The sequence below is a fragment of the Bos taurus genome, chromosome 25 (assembly GCF_002263795.3).
Source record: "Bos taurus isolate L1 Dominette 01449 registration number 42190680 breed Hereford chromosome 25, ARS-UCD2.0, whole genome shotgun sequence".
NCBI lineage: Eukaryota > Metazoa > Chordata > Mammalia > Artiodactyla > Bovidae > Bos > Bos taurus.
In genome coordinates, this window is record NC_037352.1 from 29,215,758 (window position 1) to 29,238,165 (window position 22,408).

Genomic DNA, 22,408 nt, shown 5'->3' on the forward strand with positions numbered 1-22,408 from the left:
ATCATTCACTCTGTGTGTGTGTGTTAGTTGCTCAGTTGTGTCTGACTCTCTGCAACCTCATGGACTGTAGCCCGCCAGGCTCCTCTGTCCATGGAATTCTCCAGGTAAGAATACTGGAGTGGGTAGCCATTCCCTTCCAAGGGGTCGTTCACCATGACATGAGTCTGAATCCTTCACCTGGGACTGCTGTGGAGCCTCCTGCAAAAGCTGCACCAAGAGGAGGGTCCTGGGGGCCGGGCTGGGCCAGGTAAGAAGGTTATCATGCCTGTGTCCCCCTCTCTCACCCACCACCCTCTTGCTGACTTCACCTCCATCATGGGTCGCTGGTCTCAAAAATATTTTCAACAACAATGTGCACACACAGGAATTCTGCCTTTTATTCAGTCCTTGAGATTCCTGACAAGCTAAGACTTTTTCTGATGGCTGGAGGATCTGACCGCATCTTTCTGTTGCCTTCCTTTCAGATTCCGGGAGGCAGGATTCAGCAGTGGTGTGTGTCAGTCGTTCTTTTATATGAGGGTTCAGAATAAGACAGTGCCTTTTCATCCCCAAGAAGATGGATATACTGGAGAAACCTGAAGCCATCTGACACCACTTAAAAGTAATCTATTTGGTCTTTTTTCCTTGAATTTTTTTCCTCTTACCATTTAGACATATTACCATAATATACATTGTTAATAATTGCTGATTAATGTTACTCAGAACACGATGAAACCTTTCAATTTCTGATCTCATTTATTTTCTCAGCCCTAGAAAGCATGTTTTCCCCCATCTCTCCACTGCATTGATTTTGCAGTGGAGAGATGGGCTTTGGTCATGGGCAAGCTTGCCTTTCATCCAAGCAATAGCCCTGGAGTAAACCCTGTTGTTTCCCCTGCCCCCCCACCTCCCCTGAACCACAGCAAGGCTTTCAATTCATCCTATTCTTTAATTACTGAGGATGGAATTAAAAGGTAATGAAAAATGTCAGAGAATAGTTTGATCACTGATGGACCTATTTCTTAGTCAAAGAAATCACAAAGAAAAGGTAAGTGTTCTCAAATTAAAATTCCCCTGCATAGCTAAAGCATATGACTTTATTTCCTGCAGGTTATTATAGGTTAATCTGTATAAATGTATCTGTGTACACTTTATACAATTTTATATATGTATATATGAGTGTATATGTTACATAAAGCTCTGGTTTTTCTCAGGCAGCAGGGATGGCTTTCATAATAATGTATTTTTCAAGGGAGGGGGGGCTTGAAGGATGTGGACTCTTTCCTGGGCTCCTTTCTGAGAATAGATAAGTATGTGCCAGGAAGTTGGTTAAGGTGAGGGCTTCCCTGGTGGCTCAAATGGTAAAGATCTACTTGCAATACAGGAGACCCAGGCTCAATCCCTGGGAAGGGAAGATCCCCTAGAGGAGGAAATGGCTACCCACTCCAGTATTCTTGCCTGGAGAATCCCATGGCTGCAGGAGCCTGGTGGGCTACGATCAGTAGGGCTGCCAAGGGTCAGACACAACTGAAGCGATTGAGTAGGAATGCATTGCTTGCATTACCACCTGAGCCACCACCCGGAACACCATCCGTGTAAAGACTGCCTTCCACAAAACCGGTCCCTGGTGCCAAAAAGCTCGGGGACTGTGAGGCTATGGGAAATAAAAGCATAAATCATTCCCAAATCTCCAGCGTGGATGCTGGAGGTGCCTCGGATAAGAGACTGGTGATTGCACACGACTGGAGGATGCAGGCGCCTCCATCCGACGCCTTCACAAAGAGGTCCGGAGAGCAGCAAGGTGCTGAGAAGACCAGTAGGAGACAAGCCAGGGAGCAGGCTCTGGAACCCATCACTCCAGCCTGTCCCTCGGAGGTGCGGCGCGGGACTCACGGGCGCCCTCAGCTGATGGCCAGGGGCGGTGCTGTACCGGGTGGTGCTGCCGCAGGGAGAAACTGACAAGCCCCGCCCCTCCTGCAGGGTTAGGGCAGCCACGCAGGACTATCATCACCGCCACCACCACGGAGCCTGGCAGAGCCTCACACCCAGACCTTTGCGGGGTCCAGGTCGATGCAAAGAAAATACTTTTACGCGTGGGGAGACCAACATCTGAGCGCCTTAGCAGTCGGTCCTGATGTTTCCACCTCTGTTTTCCACAGACCACAGCCTGCCGTGGCAATCAAATCTGGGGGTCCCTCCTGTCCCCATAACCCCTCCACCTGTGCCCCTGCCCCCGTGAGGACACTGCTCCATCCATCATCCTGTCTCCCCTCTGCTGGTGTCATCTTACCCTCCACAGGCATCCTTCTCACATTATTACAGAGACATTCAAATCCCTCTTAATAAGATATTAAAAATTTTTAGAATCAACAATTTACCAAATTATCATAGATTTTAATTTTATAAACATTATATATAAATAAACACATTATAAATAAACATTATATAAATAAAGAAACATAAAAATAGTTTATGATTTTATAAACTATCATAAAATTCTGAAACATTTTAAAAAAGCTTAACCATCTCAATGCAGGGCTTCCTTCAGCTCCTTCCTTTCATAAGGAAGTACCTGGATAAGTTATCATCTTCCATTTAATCAAGGGGCTTGTCTCCACAAAGTCTCACTACTACGCATGCTGGGTCCCTTTAGGTGCCCAGTCATCAATCTAACAGATACCTATTGAGCCATGTGTGAAGCACGGTTCTATGTGCCTGGGATGCAAAGGTGAGCACCATGAAGCTCTGTGCCCCGTAAAGCTTGCAATCTGGCTAATAAAGTTAGAGAAATACAATATACATAATAAAAAAGTCAATTCCCTGGCATGCTAGAAGCAGATGAGAGCTAAGGAAGGGATGAGAGCGGAATGAGGAGATGGGACCAGGGCAGAAACGGAAGTTAGAGGCCAAGTTCAACATTCTGGGTCCAGATCTTTTCCATCAATTAAATTCCAAATGGATTAAGCGCCAAGTACACTAGTTGTGATCACATATCCATGGGATTTTTCATTGATGGGCTTTCAAAGAAATCCTATGTAAATTCCACTTAGGAAAGAACCCAGCCCAGAACTGAAAATACAGAAGAGTCTGCAGTTTCCAAAAGGGAGTGACTTGAGGGTTCAGGGAAGGTCCCCACCATCCCCTTTGCTCCTGCATCTTGGACGCTCATTACATCATAAGAACACGAAGTCTTTCATTCCATGAAGGGAGGGGGGTGTAAGTGTAGATGAGGGGCTGGCAGGGTATCTTAAAGGTTCTGAGCAATTAGGGATAACGAGTGAAATCTGACATGGAGAACAGGCTTTGATTGTGGGTAGGGATTCCGTGCTGGGTACCTGCCTGGCAGCACAAAAAGGAGATTCCAGCAGCGGAAAAAGGAAGAAATTCAATAAACTTAAACCTTATAATTGTGTCCGAGTCATTTCCAACAAGCTTCCTTCCCAGGTATGCAAAATCTCAGGACAGGGGCCAGTGGGGACCCAGTGACCCTAAATGGGCACCCTCTGGAGCCCCCTCTTTGTGGTACGCAGGAAGACACACCAGTTAAGTGGTGACCAGGTCCTAAAGGATTCCCCTCACCCAAACCTTCACTGAGATCCATTTATCTTAACTCTAACATGAAGAGGTTGGAATGCATCAATATGCCCAACTTTTTTTTTTTTTACAGTGAAATTCATTTTTCAAACAGAATTTTAAACAAAACCCAGCTGAAGCAATGGAGCTGATCTGAACGTGGGGCCAGCAAGAACCCCTTCTGCATCTTCTTCCTCTTCCCCAACAGCCTCCTTAGAAACCTTTCTAAGAAACAGGAGAGTCCCACAAAGCAGGATCCTTCTCTCCTCTGGCATCTTATGGTTCTTCTATGTACACGAACTGTCCAAATATGTAGGCTGGAAATTCTAATTTAAGGAGATGATTTAATTTTCAGAAAGATTTAAGGAGAGAATGAAACTGGATGGGTGCAGGAACCATATTCTCTAGCTAAGGTCTAGATTGGATCACCCAGGCATGGCCAAATTGTTCAACTTCTTGAAGTGGGTAAAGCCCAGGTTTCTTCTGTCTGGGGAGGGGGTGGGGTACCAATCCTGCTGGAACATCTTTAGGAACAGAAGTGGGGGTGAGCCATTCTGTAATTCACCCAGCTAAGGAAGCTTTAAACACACATCAAAAATGACCAGGTAGTACTGCTCACAAACATGAATAGACCAAGAAGAAAGGACACCATGTCACAGACCTTGATTCCAAGTTCGATATTTTCTCCTCCATACACATCCATCCCAGGGTCCAGAAGACCGATTTCACCAAAGAACTTCCTGTTGACCACAAACGAGCAGCCGATCATGGCTGGTGTCCTGCAGGAGAGAGAGAGAGAAGCGATAGTCACATGATACATAGAAAATGGAATATTACTCTGCCATGAGAAAAGGAAATCCTTTTCTCCAATTTGCCACAACACTTCTGGACCTTGAGGGCATTATGCTGAGTGGAATAAGTCAGACAAATACTGTAGATCTTGCTTATATGTGGAATCTAAAAAAGTCAAACTCATAGAATCTACTCAGAGAGTGGACTGGTGGTTACCAGGGGCTGGAGGCAAGGTGGAGGAATTGGGGGATACTGGTCAAAGGGTCTACACTTGCAGTGAGAAGATAAACAAGTTCCAGGGCTCTCATGCACAGCATTGTAATTATTATTAAGAATATTGTACTATATACTCAAAGTTGCTAAGAGTAGATATTAAGTATTCTCACCATAAAAAAAAAAAGAAATGATAAGTACGTGACCTGTTAGAGAGGTGGACCATAAAGAAGGCCCTGTTAGAGAGCTGCAACATAAAGATGGCTGAGCACCGAAGAATTGATGTTTTTGAATTGTGGTTCTAGAGAAGACTCTTGAGACTCCCTTGGATGGCAAGAAGATCAAGCTAGTTAATCTTAAAGGAAATCGTATTCATTGGAATATTCATTGGAAGGACTGACGCTGAAGCTGAAGCTCCAATACTTTGGCCACTTGATGTGAAGAGCCAATTCACTGGAAAAGACCCTGATGCTGGGCAAGACTGAGGGCAAGAGGAGAAGGAGGCAGTAGAGGATAAGATGGTTAGATAGCAGCACTGATTCAATGGACATGAGTTTGAGCAAACTCTGGGAGACAGTAAAGGACAGGGAAGCCTGGCGTGCTGCAGACCACAGGGTCACAAAGAGTTGGACGTGACTTAGCAACTGAACAGAGGCATTAGCTAATGCTATGGTGGTTACCTTGTTGCAGTATAGAGATCAAAACAACATGTTATATACTTTAAACCTGCACTATGTTATCTAATTGTATCTCACCTGAAGAAGGAGAAGGAGGGTGAGGAAGAGTAGGGGGAGGAGGGGGAAAGGAAGAGGGACAGGAAAAGGAGGGTGAGGAGTGGGAAGAGGAAGTAGAAACAGAAGCAGCCTCCTTTAAGGCATTTTACTGGTGCTGTAGGGGATAGAGAAACATCCTGCATTCAAGCAACTAGGTTATTATTATTACTATTATTATGGCTGCCATTTATTGAGTGATTACTGTCTCCAGCATGAGCGCAAAGCACATTTCACACACTGTCTCATTTAAAAACCCCCAGGTTGTGTGAAAGAGGAAAGACCTCTCCTGCTGAAGCCCGTGGAGAACTAGCGACCCAGCATGAATCACAGAGCAGAGGTCAGGACCATCCGCCTCTCAAAGCCCTTCATTTTAGTCTTTCTGCCTCACTGCACTCCCCAGAAATGGCTTTGTGAAAGAGCCAGCAAAACCCCAGTCTGCCAAAGGCCAGAAATGCTGGTGAGATGCTTTCCTAGGCGATAGAGACGTCTCATATGGGAAGCCCCATGAAAGTCCACTGGGGCTGCTAGGAAGCTGTTAGGTGGGATTCTCCTGAACTGAACTATAGATCTCAACAATAGATCTTTATCTGCTCCTTCAGATCTCGAGCTTGAGTTTAATGTCCAGATTTCTGACACCACGGGATACTTCTTGGTACCCATGTGGTGCAGCAGCAGTGGGGTCAATGGAAATACCAGTGTTGAGAGTTGAAGGGACCAAGTTTGATGAATGCAGATGCTGCCATGGAAAACTGAACTTGTGTGAGGTGAATGGAGCCTCTGGCTCCCAGTTAAGTCTATGCAGAGCATCGCTGTGAAAAGACATGCAGTGAGACCAGTGCAGAGACAGTAGGAGCTCAATAATAGTGCTCCTTCGCCCTCCATGTTTTCCCAGCAATCTCACACCAATCATGCCTATGGACACAGGATATCACCCTCTTTCGGGGCACTAGCTACCCCAGAACAGCAACCACTTCACTGTCAAGCATTCCCTGCAGCTCTTGGCCCCTCTCGGAGAAGCACCTGGCCCCTCTCCTGGAAAAGCATATGAAGTCCAGCCCCTGTCTCAGCTAACTGAACCAGGACTGAGCATGGATCCCAAAAGGGTCAATCAAATTATGCTTTTCTGAAACTTGGAATTGAGACAGTGCCAGGAGTTAGAACTAGAGGGTCTCAGCCATCTGTAGGGCTCAGGCTGCCATTTGGGGGCAGTTCTGATGGTCCCTGTGCACACGGATGGCTGAGCAGAGGGAGGCAGATGCCCCTCGGAGGGGTGAGACCAGGGAGTGCAGGGCAGCCTGGAGTCCTGGGCTGCCCACCTGCTGACTGGTGTGGCTCCGCACTCTGCCCCTGGGTGATGTGAGAGCCCCTTGTGTCTTTGTGATCTGTCCTCCTTGACTTAAATGGGGTGTGTTTCTGTTCTTTGCAGCTGAATAGCAAAGCTATGACAAACCTAGACAGCGTATTAAAAAGCAGAGACATCACGTTGCTGACAAACAGCTGTCTAGTCAAAGCTATGATTTTTCTAGTAGTCATGTACGGATGTGAGAGATGGACCATAAAGAAAGCTGAGAGTCAAAGAATTGATGCTTTTGAATGGTGGTGCTGGAGAGGATTCTTGAGAGTCCCTTGGAGAGCAAGGAGATCAAACCAGTCAATCCCAAAGGAAATAAATTCTGAATATTCATTAGAAGGACTGGTGCTGAAGCTGAAGCTCCAATACAGTGGCCACCTGATAGGAAGAGCCGACTCACTGGATGCTAGGAAAAATTAAGGGCAGGAAGAGAAGGGAGCGACAGAGGATGAGAGGGTTGGATAGCATCACCGACTCAATGGACATGAGTTTGAGCAAACTCTGGGAGATGGTGAAGGACAGGGAACCCTGGCGCGCTGCAGTCATGGGGTTGCAAAGAGTTGGACAAGAGTTTACAACTGAACAATAACAACGATCTCCCCTCCTTGCCACTTCTGATCTGGGGGAGGGTGGATGTTTCATCAGACAGCCAGAAGAGGCAAACTGCAGAGAAGATTCCCTCTGGGAGAGTTACAAGCCAGGGTCACTCAGGTAATGGAGAAATGCCAGTGACAGGCACGCCTGGAGGTGGAAAAAGTGGTCCTGAGAGGACGAGAGACTGAGAGAAGGGGGAATGGGAGGGAGCAGTGGGGTCACCCAGGTTTCTAGAGAGCCACTGCTGAGCACATCGAGAAATTCTGAGAAGTTAGAATACTCTCCAGCCCTGAAGTGCGACATCTGAAAATTCCCAACATGATCACGCATGCGTGGTAAGATCCTTCTCTAAGACACTAGACTTTCTAACCGCCCAAGGACCAGCAGGGCAGTTAGACCCACAGTGCACAGCTGTCAACCAACACTCTCGAACAGGTGGTTCTGGGCACAGCCTCAAGACTGAAAAGAATGTTTCTCTGAGATTGGCCTAGGATCCACCAGCATCACCTGGATGGCTCCTTAGAAAAACGCAGCTTCCCAGGTGCAGCCCAGATCATGGAACCAGACTTACAGAGACGGGACTCAGGAATTTGTGTTTCTACCAGCAGATCCATCCTGCAGAGCCAGCTCGCTCTTGAAGCATCAGGTCTCCAAGAGCAGAGAAATTATTCCTCTGATTTTTTATTGTATTCCCAGGAGTGAGCACCTTGCTGACATTACAGCTAGATGCTGGTGCGGAAGGGCTCCGTGATGTCCCAGGGACGAACTGGCTGACCTGAACTTGAAGCCAAGGACAGCAAGGGAGTGTGTAGTCGCTAGGGGGAGAGACAGGGGGATAAACGGAGAAGGAGGAGGGAAGGAGGGGAAGAGGTGGAGGAGGGAGGGGAGGAAGACGGAGGAGAGGAGGCAGAGAGGCAGGAAGGACTCGGGCCCTAGCCTTTCACTGTCAAAGACACAGGATGTGTCTTCCTCCCGGCATCTCTCACATCGCCCTTTAGGAAACACCTCTGCCACCACGCAGCCTGCTCTTTTCATGTGATGGGCTTTACCTGGATGATATTTTATTTTTTGGTTGCGGTGGCAGAGACGGATTCACTGTATGAGTCCCCTTGGGTCCCCCACCTGCTGCTCACAGCTCTCTTCAGTGTATTCATTCAGAATACAGAAGCTCCAGGATTCCCCACAATGGGAAGGAGGGGTCCCCTAGGGCCTCCTCATTAAAACTTGGCCACAGCAGCCACCCAGCTGGGACAAGGCCCCACCAGGAGGCCACAGCCAAGCAGCTCGCTGTCTGCATCCTGGCAGGCCGTCAAAACCCAAAGATGAAGGAGGGCAGGAGGCTGGTCCCCACGCACTGAAGATGTGGAATGAGTGTGTGACCATTATTGGCGTTGGTGGCATGTGGAAAGGTCCCCTAAAGGCCATGGTCAAAAACCTGCCACGGGGGACTTCCCTGATGGTTCAGTGGTTTAAGAACTGCCTTGCCATGCAAGGGACACAGGTTCGATCTCAAGTCGGGGAACTAAGATTCCGCATGCTTGGGGACAGAGAAACTAAGCCTGCGTGTTGCAACTACTGAAGCCCATGCACCATGATTGAGAGTCCATGCAGGGCAACGAACGATCTTGCATGACACTGAAGATCCTGCCTGCTGCAGCTAACACCCGACACAGCAAAATAAATAAATAAATATTAACAACAACAACTTGCCATAGTGTCAAGAGGGTGCCCGGGTATCAGTTCACATCCTGGTGTCCTAACTGAGACCAAGCTTGACACGGATGGTGCAGAGGAGGGACTGGAAAGAGCCTGGGAGACCAGCCCCTGGGGGGTGGCCTCCCTGCTACGCCAAGACCCCAGTCCTGCAAACAGAAGGGCTTGGAGGCAACCCTGTGATGCTGGAAGCAGGGCAAGGCTCAAGCAGGTGGCTGATGCTTCACTGGTTGATGCGGAGATGAAATAAATCATTACAAGGCATAACGTCACCTCGGCTGGGCCAGTCAGCATTGCTGGCAATCTCAGAGAGGGGTGACTGCTCTGAATTCTGGATTGATGATGGACAGCTGTCATCTTCTCAATGGGAAGCCCCTGCCTGGCCCTACAGGGACCTGCCACACCGTTGGCAGGGTGAGCCAGACCCATCCTTATAACCAGAACCAAGAAGTCGCCGGGGCCCCGCGTCCCCTCCGGGGTTTCGTCCCCACCTGCCGAGGAGCACAAGCTACGGTCGATGAGCTCCTGGAACGTGAGTCTACAGCCTCGTTCTTCAAACTCCACTGCAATTACCACCATCAGCGCAAACATTTCAATTAGAAATCATTCAAAAAGGATAATCATATTAAGGGATCTGCCAAAGTCTAATAGCTCCATTACGGAGGAGAAGAGCAGAAATTAAAAATAATTGCTTTTACTGTTGCTGTTCCAAAGAATATATGCAACACACCACAACTGTTCCAGCTGACAGAGAGGTAAGAACGGGAGAGACAGGGAGGCAGACCTAGGAATTTCCACCCAGAGATGCAGAGCTTTGTCACCGTCACTGCTTCCTCTCCTTGTCAGTGACAAAGAGCCCATCTGTGTTCTGGACGTGTCCACCCTCAAACCCCTTCACTGGCTCCCCACCCTCTGCTGAGTGAAGTACACGCTCTTCCTTAGCATCTCCGCCCTCCTCCACATCTTTCCTGCCATCGGCCCTATAGAGTCCATGGCCAGTTACACGGGGCAGTTCATTGTTCAGGAAACGCATCCCATTTGATGCCCGGCCATCCTTCTCCAGAAATGTCCCCCACAAGGCCACCTCTGTCTGTCCAAATCCTACCCACACCCTTAAAAACACATTTATCGTTTGTGAAAAAAAATTATGTTGCAAAATACGAATACATATGTCTTACAGAAAATACAGCTTGACAAAAATAAGAAAACAAACAAACAAAACTCATCTGTGTTCTCTGGCCATAAGCACTCCACTCTCTCACCCAAGCCCTGCTGTTCTAGTTCATCTCCTCAAGTTCACCAGATTCATCCCGCCTCCCACTCCCCTGGGACCCGCAGTCCACTGGCCCTGCAACCTTGACAACAGACTCCCTCCTCTTGCGTTCTCCCCGCCCCCCAAGTCCAAAGCCATAGTTGGTTGTTTTAAGAGTGGCCTGGCTTCCCCACTCCCACTTTGCTTTGTTGGCAAAACTGATGCCAATAATCGCATCTCTCTGTTGGCTGACTTCTCCTTAAATTCAGGGCTCTGTGTGTGTCCGACGGGTCCTCAGAGCTGCCCTGCGATCCTGCTCCAGGGCCCGAGTTCCTCCTCCGTCACTGCTAGAAGACTCTGCCCCAGCTTGTTCTCCGTTGGCAAACTTCCAACACCTCTTCCCTTCTTCTCCCTCTCAACCAGCAACCTTGCTTCTTATTTCCTTGAGAAATCAACAAACGAGAATGTCCTCAGCTCTCACATCCACAAACTTCGTGGTGTGGTCGCCCTTGTTGTAACTGAACTGTTTTTGCTCTTAGCTGAGGCCAAGCCCTCCTTCCATCCTCTCTTGCTACTCTCGCTACTCCCATCCTCACTCCTGCAATTCTTTCTCCCCTAAACACGCCTATATTAAATATCTTTCCTTATTTCCACAAAGGCTTCCCTTGTGGCTCAGCTGGTAAGGAATCTGCCTACAACTCGGGAGACCTGGGTTCGATCCCTGGGTTGGGAAGATCCCCTGGAGAAGGGAACGGCTATCCACTCCAGTGTTCTGGCCTGGAGAATTCCATGGACTCTATAGTCCATGGGGTCGCAAAGAGTCGGACACTGACTGACTTTCACTTTCAATTTTTAAAAATTCCTTATTTATTTCAGGATGTGCTGGATCTTCGTTGCTATGTAGGCTTTCTCTAGTTGTGGCAAGCAGGGGCTATTCTTCGCGGCAGTGCTCAGGCTCTCATTGCCCTGGCTTCTGTTTTGCGGAACATAGACTCTAGGTGCATGGGCTTGGCTGCTCCACGCAATGTGGGATCCTCCTGGATCAGGGATTGAATCCGCGTCTCCTGTACCGGCAGGCAGATTACTCACCAGTGGACCACCAGGGAAGTCTGAGCTCAGAGTCCTTATTGTGGTTTCTTCTGGAAGAATGGGTGAGGCAACGCAAGCAGCTGATCTGGCTTACGACTGGCTGGCTAGAGTATTTGCAGGTTAGGGAGCTATCTCCAGCTGTTTGGCTCCCGGGCCTGGGATGATCAGGGTAGAGGGCTGTTGTCTCCTGTAGTGAAAGACCAGGTGGAGGCGGTGGCTGGGAATGTGGGCTCCGGACTGGTTAGTTTGCATGGGAAAGGCATGCTCCCCCCGGGTCTTTTGCACTCTCTCAGAACCGGCTAGTCCTGGGAGGGGCGGTCTCTCCCCAGTTAAGTGCCAAAGCATCAAGAGTTTAGAAAATAAGAAAAGGGGCTTCCGTGGTGGTCAAGAACTGAGCCGGTGCTCTGCAGTCTGTGAGCTGCAACTACTGAGCCCAGGCACCTAGAACTGATGCTCCACAACGAGAGAAGCCACAGTAACGAGGAAGCCTTGCATCGGAACCAGAGAGTAGCCCCTGCTCGCTGCAGCTGAGAAGGCCCAGTGCAACCAAAACTACACAAATAAACTGAAAAAGAAAAAAAAAGGCCTCGGCTCACACTGTCTCTTCACTGCTTCTCCTCCTAACTGCCTCAGGTTCTTCCACAGATGGCACTGCATGGCATGGCAGGCCTCCTCCTCTTGAAAACTGAGAGTGAAAAACTGTCTTTTTAATGGCAATAATCTCCCACTTTGTTGTCCTCACCATCTCTGAATTTTAAAATCCTGGGTACATTTTAGAATAACACCCACAGTTACCATCTTCCCTCTTGGCTGGCTCATTCCAAGCCCTTCACAGTCTACAATCCCCTTCTCTTTTGACCCACTTTCCTTACAGCTGTCTCTCCTTGTTTTCTGCTCCCCTTTACAGTAAAGCCCCCTTTCAGAGCTGTCTACACCTGATGCCTCCAATTTTCTCTCCTGTTCTCTCCTGAGCCACTCAAGCAGGCTCTCATCCTCACCACTCTGATGCAAGTGCATCTGTCAAAGTCAGAGATGACTCTTCTGAAATTGAATGGCCAGTTCTCAGTCCTCATCACGTGTGAGCACCTAGCTGCATCTGACACAGCAGGTCATCCTCTTTCCTTGGAAGCAGGCTCTCCACACCTGGATGTCTTCCTAGATGCCCCTTCCGATCTTCCTCCTTGACTCTTTCTTTTCTCTCTGAGGTTCAGAGGAGGAGGACTCCAGGGCAGAGTCCTTGGTTCTCCCTTGTTCTCCATCTACACTCACTCTTTGATGATAATGTTTGCTTTCTTGGCTTTCAACAGCATTTATATTCCAATAGTTTCCAAATATACACTCCTGTCTGAATCCTTCCTCTGCACTCCAGCCTGGGTACATCCAATTGCCTGCTCACTGTCTCATTATGTCTAGGAGATCCCTCAGACGTGGCTAGAAAGGAATCGTTAACTGACCCTCCATTCAAGCCCATCCCACCTATCTTTCCTATTTAGGCAACACTGAGTCCATTCTTCCAAGTGCTGGGGTGAAAACCTTGGTGTTGGCCTTGCGGCCAATTGGTCAGAAGTCCTCATGGCTCTACCTTCCAAATAAATCTTGGATCTGATGATCTCTCACCATCTTCACTGCCACCATGTCAACTGAGCCACCATCATCCCATTGCCTGGATTACCGCCATGGCCCCTAATTGGCTTCCACTCTGCTCTCATGCAATCAACTCTCAAGGCTCTATGGACACATAAGTCAGCTCAGCCTATGCATTTGCTGGAAACCTTCCAATGATTCCCCATTTCCTTCAGAGTAAAAGCTAGGGTCTCACAACATATTCTCAGGCTCCATCTAGACAGTCTGAGTTTCTCAGCTTCTCCTTGCCCTCTCCACTCCAGTCACACCCCCAGGAATACACTCAGAATAACTAAAAGCAGAGATTCCAACAACCACTATACACGTGTGTTTAGCATTCTGCCAGTAGCCAAAAAGTTGAAACAACCCAAATGTCCACCAATGAATGGATGGATACACAAAATGTTTGTGGTCCACCCATACAATGGATAACAGCTCTGAGACAGGCTATAACATGGATGAACCTTGAAAACATTATGCTAAGTAATAGAAGAAAGAAGGTCACATATGATTTCACTGTATGAAATGTCCAGAACAGGCATATTTATAGAAATAGAAGGCAGATTGGTGGTTGCCAAGGGCAAGGGGGAGGGGATAGCAGGGAGTGACCGCTGAAAGGATGCAGGCTTCCCATTTGGGAAGATGAGACTGTTCTGCAAGTACACAGTGGTGATGGTTGCAAAATATTCTGAATGTACTTAATGTCACTGAAGTCTACACTAAAGATGATAAATTGTGTAAGTATTTTACCGCAGTAAAAAAATGTGGAGCTGGTGATAACAACCCTTAAGCTTCCTTTGATTCCCATTATAAATGGGAACATAAATTTTCCTATTGCCATGAGAAAGCAGGAGACTGGAGGGGTGGATCTACCTCCATCCTGACCTTCTATTCACGGAGACAGATTTTCTAGCACTCTGGAAATAAGGTCCTAAGATACTCCCAATTTTAACCCAAACACCGTATTTTAATCTGGGATCAAGGGCACAGCACCAAGATGCTCACTCGAGGACGAGCAGGGACACAGGTCCTAGGGCGCAGGGAAAGCACATCAATCTAAATGTCCTGCTGGGCAGTCATCCAACCGTCTGTGACTCAGTCTCTTTACCAGTAAACTGGGCATAAGACTTTGCCCTGAAGACCTAAAAGCACCGTGGTAAGAATCTGATGAGATGAAAACAGATGCTCTCCATGCAGCATGATGTACTCAATACATGTGAAGTGTTATCAAAAACTTTAAAGAAAGGACTTCCCTGGTGGTGCAGTGACTAAGACTCCACGCTCCCAATGCAGGGGGCCCAGGTTCGATCCCTGGTCAGGGAACTAGATCCCACATGCTGCAATGAAGACGAAAGATCACGTATGCTGCCAAATAAATAAATATTACAAAAAAAGAACTTAAAGTGAAGCAGAAGGATAAAGGAGGGAGAGAGTGGACAAAGAGGGAGGAACTGGTGAGGGGGTATCCTGGCAAACAGTGTCACTCCAGGAAATATTTTGGGTCTAGAATGAGATGGACAGTGAAGGAAGGCTGAGTTCTAGGAGGAAAGAGAAATAAGAAAGTCTAGTATACCGTGTGGTATAAAGGTGTGAAGTCTGAGGTCAGTGTCAGGGGTGGGTTGTAAGAACACCCCAAGGAAGAGAGGGGAGTAGTCACAGTGGCCCGTCCAGCCTGCCCCACAGATGGCCCAGCCCATCCTGAGGTCACCTCCTCTCAGCCCTGAGGTAAGAGTCTGTGTCTCTGACTGTGTTGTCTGTGAGAGATGCCCCCTCCCCGATGCTCCTGGCACCTCTTCAACTCAACACCTTATCCTCGCTGACCAGAAAGGATCTGAATAGAGGCCAAGTGTGCCTGCTCATCCCTGCAATTTGTTCATCTGGCCAACCAGCACTGCCAGGCAATGGAGGATGCCTTTGTTAGACTAAGTGCTGAGCACTTGTGGAGACCAAAAAAACAGCAGGAGGTTATCCTAATGGGGAAGAAACACAAACACTATTTCCTGTTGTTCCTTAGTAAAAACGGTTTCTGGTTGAAGTTATGGAGTTATAGCTCTATATCTTTATGTCTGTATCTATAGGCTTCCCTGGTGGCTCAGATGGTAAAGAATCTGCCTGTGATGCAGGAGACCCAGCTCAATTTCTGGGTCAGGAAGATCCCCTAGAGAAGGGAATGGCAACCCACTCCATATATTCTTGCCTGGAGAATCCCATGGGCAGAGAAGCCTACCTATACCTATGTGCTAGTTGCTCAGTCATGTTCGACTCTTTGCAACTCCATGGACTAGGGCTTGCCAGGCTCCTCTGTCTAAGGATTTCCTAGGCCAGAATACTGCAGTGGGTTTCCATTTCCTTCTCCAGGCAATCTTCACAACCAGGGATTGAGCCTGGGTCTCCCTCATCACAGGCAGATTCTTTACCATCTGATCCACCAGGGAAGCCCAACCTAAACCTATGCATATGTGCTAAGTCATTTCAGTTGTGCCCAACTCTTTGCAACCCTGAGGACTGTAGCCCACCAGGCTCCTCTGTCCATGGGATTTTTCAGCCAAGGATACTGGAGTGGGTTGCCGTGCCCTCCTCCAGCAAATCTTCCCAACCTATGGATCAAACCTACGTCTCTTACATCTCCTGCATTGGCAGGCAGGTTCTTTATCACTAGCACCACTTGGGAAGCCCATCTATACCTAACCTCAGGCTCAAACAGCTGCCATTTCCCTTGGTCTCAGCTCTGCTTCAGTGAATACTCAGGCCTGTTAGCTGAGCATCTTCTAACGCCAAGGCCCCATTTGTAGAAACACAGACAACTCAACGCCATCCCTGGGGTTGTCTTTGTATGAATTTCTGCCAAATCGTCTTCTCAGGGTCCAACCAGCACTGGGTATTTTAGGGGTCTCATCACTTTTCTGGCAATAACTGGCTTGGTTAATTTTGTGCATTTTGTTACAGCATCACACATCATGAGTTCTCTTATACCATTTTCTAATAAACACAAGTTCCTGACGTGAATGTCACCCTCCTGAGTCACCCTCTGGCATAGACACTGGTATCTAAAGTGACCAAAAGACAGGGCAGGGGTGAGAGGGGAGAACCCGGTAGGGACCTCAGCACCCAGACCAACAATGCCCTGAACTGAGCGAGCAGATGTGTCTGGTGCTGCAGGAAGACAATGTATAACTGCTTCTAATCCTCAAAGTAGCTCTTTTGTTGTTGCTTAGTCACTAAGTCGTGTCCGACTCTTCGCAACTCCGTAGACTGCAGCATGCCAGGCCTCCCTGTTCCTCAGCATCTCCTGGAGTTCTCCCAATGTCCATTGAGTCAGCGATGCCATCCAACCATCTCATCCTCTGCTGCCCACTTCTCCTCCTGTTCTCAACCTTTTCCAATATCAGAGTCTTTTCCAATGAGTCGGCTCTTCACATCAGGTGGCCAAAGTACTGGAGCTTCAGATTCAGCATCAGTCCTTCCAATGAATATTCAGGGTTGATTTCCTTTAGGACTGACTGGTTTGATCTCCTTGCCGTCCAAGGGACTCTCAAGAGTCTTCTCCAGCACCACAATTAGAAAGCATCCATTCTTGAGCACTCAGCCTTCTTCATGGTCCACCTCTCACATCCGTATACAACTACTGGAAAAACCATCGCTTTGACCAGACAGACCTTTGTCGGCAAAATGATGTCTTTGCTTTTTAACACACTGTCTAGGTTTGTTATACCCTTCCTTCCAAGAAGCAAGTGTCTTTTATTCATGACTGCAGTCGCCATCCACAGTGATTTTGGTAGCTCTACTTGGTATATTATTAGCCCCATTTTCCAGCTGAAGAAACTGAGGCTAAAGGTTAAGGGAAAACTGTCCAAGGGTAGACACATGCAAATAAGTATGGAGTTAGAAGCGATCTGGTGATGTCTGATCCCACACCGTCCTGCGGATCCCGCTGCTTCCCAGACAAGATCAGTGAAACCTGGCAGCAGCTAAGAGCTCTTGCACTGGGTCAAATAAAGTGGTCCCGCTTTGAAGATTTCTGGGAACTTGCAGCTGCTGAACAGTAAAAATACAATTTGGGGGAAGGAGCTGGCTGGCTCGCACAGAATTCTCAACTGGCACAGTACAGTAATTTAATACTCAGAGTTCCATTTGCTTCTGCTCTACATATAAATACCAAAAGGGTAAGTACCACTGCCTTTTTAAAAAATCAAATGCTGGATCCGGCACACACATTTCGCACCAGAAAATGGGACCCAAAGGCCAGAGCTTTGCCTGTTAAATGGAGGGAGCACGTTCCCTTTTGTGGCTCAAAAGATAATTCACGCTGAAACAACAACTTCTTCCAGACTGGGAAGTGGACTGCCTGGGTATTAAGAGCCTTTTCTAGTGGAGGTTAAAGGCAGTGCTCATCTCTCTGCAGTGTGATTTTTCACAGATGCAGAAAACGCCAGTGGGGATTGAAGTTGTCAGTCCCAAATGCTTTTCCTTGGCTCGCTGATTTGCCTGGGCTGAATTTATTAAAATGGAGACCCTAGAAAAACTCTGCAGTAAGATATTTCTTATGAGTAATTTTCTCAGCATAACACTTGTGTTCTTTGCTAATCATAGTTTGTTTAGGCTTTGAGAAACCAATTTGCAAAGAATTCATTGAAAGTGATTTTTGGTAAAAGCATCAAGTTTCTGAAGAAGTGGTAAGATATTAAATAATTATCAGCCATCAATGTATAATATGGCATACACACATACACGCATACACACACACACACACACACACACACACACACACACACACGCTATCTTGTGAGATGAAACATAGATTGGGTTACTGTTTGGGGAAAAGAAAAAGAAGAAAAGTCCAGAACAAGATTATGACTGTTTTTGTTCAGCCAGAGCGCTAAGAACATTTTTCACAGACGAACATCTATAATCCATTTGAAGATGATGAATCTCAGTGAGGCAAAACATTACCCCTCCCCCAGCAAAAAATTCCAGTTTCCTCCTTAGCAGACCCAGACTCCAAAACATTGAACTCATTATTATAATATTTTGAATTCCACCAGTAAAATATCGGTAGAAGTTGATTTTCCTTTTGTTTAGAAGTACGTATCCACAATAGCTTTGATTTAGCTTCTCTTGGTTCCTAAAGCCTAAAAATACCGACTATCTTGCCCTGTACAGAAAAATTTTTGCTGAATTCTGTTCTAGAACAGGAGCTGTAGAGGGGAGTGCAGATGCCCACGTTGAGCAACTTGGTACCTACCTGGCGACTGGCAGAAGGTAACTTGGAAAAGGATAGATTAGGGGCTCAGGGGAGAGAATGATGCGGAAGATGGACGGGGGATAACAGCCTTGCTCTAGCTCCCAGAGCTGATGTAAGAACACATTTGATAAATGCTTTGGGCCATACACTCGAAAATGGCATCAGGCTAGCGACACGTGTTTTGTTCTATAAAAGAAAGTGAAGGACTAGCAGAATATGCCACCCCAAAATACGCCTCTTGGGCACGGGATTATCTTGAGCTGGTTATTTTTTAAGAAACAGCAGACTTAGAAGCTCAGAAAAACCTAGAAGTTATTCTTTTGAAAGAGAAATTTACATTCAGAAAAGAAATCTCCATTTGTAAGGATAGCTCTCTCTGAACACCAAGAACAGAAGGATGACCCTAAATCTTTAGACACTCTCCTTAGTGACACTGATGCTAGCTTTACTCTGTATCACAAACCTCACCCTTGTTTACTGCGCTTTTCTTGGTCACCTCCCATTAACAGGCCTTCCCTCCCTCCGTAACATCTTCTTTTTGTCTTTAGCTGGAGATGGTATTTAAGGTGGTGGCCTGGGCCATTTCGGGAATTACTCGGTTTTCTTGGGTATCTCCCATGTATATAGGAAGCATACCGGGTATTAAACAGAATTATGCTTTTCTCCTATTAATCTTTTTTATTACAGGATGGGTGGTTCTCAGGCAAGAACCTAGAAGGGTAGAGGGAAAATGATTTTTCCTCCGGTACAAACAGAACAATGCTGATACTTGTGCATGCTGGAGAATTTTCTTGAGAAGGTTTTAGAGTAGCCTATGTAAATGCAGGCACTACGGGATAAGAAAATTAAAACATAAGTAAATGGGAACAAGAGGACAAATGGAAAATGAGCAGGATAAGATGACACCTTAGGGGTGAGCTTAGTGCACAAAATCATTGCTTACTAAGGGACACCACAAAGTCAGCTCTGTGTCACTGCAGACAGAAGCACTGGCAAGATCTGCAGTGTCTAAAAGATAGTTTTAAAGAGAAATACAGGTGCTTGGCCGGGCTACCCAGCTGGTGCTAGTGGTAAAGACCCTGCCTAACAATGCAGGAGACATAAGAAGTGTGGGTTCAATCCTTGGGTCGGGAAGATCACCTGGAGGAAGGCATAGCAACCCACGTCAGTATTCTTGCCTGGAGAATCCCCATGGACAAAGAAGCCTGGCATAGAGCCACGGGGTTGCATAGAGTCAGATACAACTGAAGCAGCTTAGCTTGAAGCAGCTTAGCACACATGCACACTACTTGGCCAGGAAGACTCAAGAGAAATTTCTCTACTAAATAACTTGATAAGCAATTTCCTCACAACACCACTTCAGTAATACAAGCTCCACAAATATACCTCTTAAAGGACTTCTTAGCAGCGGTTCATAGCATTCGAAAGTGTTAGTTGCTCAGTCATGGCTGACTCTTTGTGACCCCATGGACTGTAGCCCACCAGGCTCCTCTGTCCATGGAATTCTCCAGGCAAGAATACTGGAGTGGGCAGCCATTCCCTTCTCCAGGGGATCTTTCTAACCCACGGATTGAACCTCAGTCTCCTGGATTGCAGGCAGATTCTATACCGTCTGAGCCACCAGGGAAACCCTCGTAGCATTTACCCAAGTATAATAGGATGAGAACAACTGTTTCCAAGGCCAAAATGAGGTCAGCGTAAGAACACAGCTTTCTGACAGCCTTGCTTATTTAAAGGCTAAATTAGTAGTAAAAACAGTTACCAAAAAATAGTCAAGTAGAATAATAATATATTATGAACTACGTGAGAGGACTTTTTTATTCCAGATTTGCCGTTTCATCCAGAGGCAGTCGTAGTGAGACAGGAGATATCTGGACCTCAGGCCGATCAGCCGGAGGTCATTTCCTGTGGACAGATACTCCAAAATAGCAGGAAGGAGGAGAAGCTGAGCCCTGCCTACATAAACGACAGAGGCCACATATTTCTCATTCTCAAGGTCAAGGAGACCTTCCCAACTACACAGGCACAGAAAGGTTCCTTGAAGGTCAGAAAGGGAGGGGGCACCACCCTATCAACCTACTCATAAACCTCTTTGCTGGAATCCATCTTGGCTGAGATGCGCGTACACACATGGGAAGATCTTGAGATAAACCCAATATGGACTCAGAAGCAGGCAAAGCAAGATGACTGGCCAAGGGAAACTTGGATGAAATGCCTCATACAAGTGATTAAAATCACCATGGGCGTGATTCTCTCTGAGTCTATCTGTCTACACGTACTCTTTTTTCTTCCTAATAAACACTTTGTATGTTTCATTACTTTCCATTTTTATTGGGAATTCATTTCTATACAGCTGATGGCCTGGGGCCCTGCCACTGGCCACTGGTCCCTTGTGGTCTGAAAAGTGAAAATCACTCAGTCGTGTCTGACTCTTTGTGACCCCATGAACTATACAGTCCATGGAATTTTCCAGGTCAGAATACTGGAGTGGGTAGCCTTTCCCTTCTCCGGGGATCTTCCCAACCCAGGGATCAAACCCAGGTCTCCTACATTGTAGGTGAATTCTTTACCATCTGAGCCACAAGTGAAGCCCAAGAATACTGGAGTGGGTAGCCTATCCCTTCTCCAGCAGATCGTTCCGACCCAGGAATTGAACTGGGGTCTCTTGCATCGCAGGCAGATTCTTTACCAGCTGAGCTACCAGGGAGCCCAGGATTCAGTACTCTCACTGCCATGACCTGGCCTCAGTCTCTGGAGGGAAATCAAAATCCTGCTTCAAGCCGCTGCAGGCTGAGGCCACCTGAGATCAGCAGCTTTGAGACAGGAGTGGGATGCTTTAGGATTAGGATGAAAAGAAGTAGAAAATGTTCATTTTCCACTGTGCTGATAAAACCGACCCTTGAAGCTAACTTTTGAAACAGTCTCGAAGTCAGGATTTCAAGAGCATGAACCATACACTCTAGAAAGTATTTTCTAAACTTGGAGCATCCCTTGAAAATACTGAGGAGGGCTATCAGGCCAGAGGATGGAGGAGGTAACAGGGTCACGGATCTCGATGCTTGCTCACCTTAGGCTCACCTGGGGAGCTTTGAAAAATGACCTGTGCTCGGGCTCTCTTCCAGGTCCTCTGATTCAATTGTTCTACCTCCACCTTTGAGGCCAAAGTGCAACGAGGGTTGAGAACCATGGCAGATGGGATGTTTGCAATCCCAAAAAGAGGCTAGTTTTTCCTGGGTTGAAGGCTGAAGGAAGAGTGGAGAAAAGACCAGACCTGAGGGAAGACCTCTTGGGGTCCTACTGCTCAGGTTGGAAGTAAGGGTGGGGAGGGAAAGGCTGCAAATAGACTTGAGGCCAGGAAGGCAGCAGAGATGGTGCTCTGCTTGCTGACTAGCTCCCTGGGGGGAGGGAGAAGGTCTTGCAGGATTGCCTAGAGTGGGGCAGACATGATGGAGAGCTATTTAGGCAGAAAGAAGACCTACAATAGTGTTCCCAGCGCTCAGAGGCAGCTCCTGGTGTCACAGGGAATCCTGATGTTCCTGCATTCCCCAGGGAAAGGGTGGTTAAACAGTGAGCAGGCTGGGTCATGAAGAGGCAAGAAACTAGAGGATGGATATGGGTGGATATGGGGACCAGGACCAAGAACATCAGCAGTGAATACAGAATCTGAAGATGGGGTTGCATAAGTCAGCAGGGGTCAGAAGGTTTCAGAGGGCAGCCTGGAGCCCAGCACCTCTCCCCATGGCCAGCTCCCCTTGCTCTGACTAGGTGTGTCCGACCCTTTGCGACTCCATGGACTGTGGCCCGCCAGGCTCCTCTGTCCATGGAATTTTCCAGGCAAGGATATTGGAGTGGGTTGCCATTTCCTTCTCCAGGAGATCTTCCCAATGTAGGGATCGAACCCCTGCCTCTTATATCTCCTGTGTTGGCAGGTGGGTTCTTTACCTTAGAGTCACCTAGGGAGGTGTTATTCAAGAGGGAAGCAGAAGAAGGACACCCTGTGAGAAGGAAGCAGGGCCCTTACAAAGAATATAGACTGTTTAATCCTGATTTTACTAAGCAACTGACTTCAAAGAGATGGAGATTAGACTGGAAGAAACTGAGTTACCTTGAAGTGACAAGATTAGTGTCCTTTTCCATCATCAGTGAAACAGGAGTTTCAAGTTTAAATCCTTTCAAACAGGAGACCAAGTTAAATTCAAATATGAAAAAATAAG

At 47.3% G+C, this 22,408-nt stretch overlaps 1 protein-coding gene across 1 annotated transcript in view; it reads right to left on the reverse strand.

Annotated features, from left to right (window-relative positions):
* The window catches only part of GALNT17 (polypeptide N-acetylgalactosaminyltransferase 17), a 430,081-nt gene that overhangs the window by 82,053 nt on the left and 325,620 nt on the right, over positions 1 to 22,408 (reverse strand). Inside the window, exon 6 of the mRNA NM_001192067.3 lies at positions 4,214 to 4,331. Within this exon, the coding sequence (NP_001178996.2) occupies positions 4,214 to 4,331 (118 nt within the window). The remainder of the gene's footprint in view (positions 1 to 4,213; positions 4,332 to 22,408) is intronic.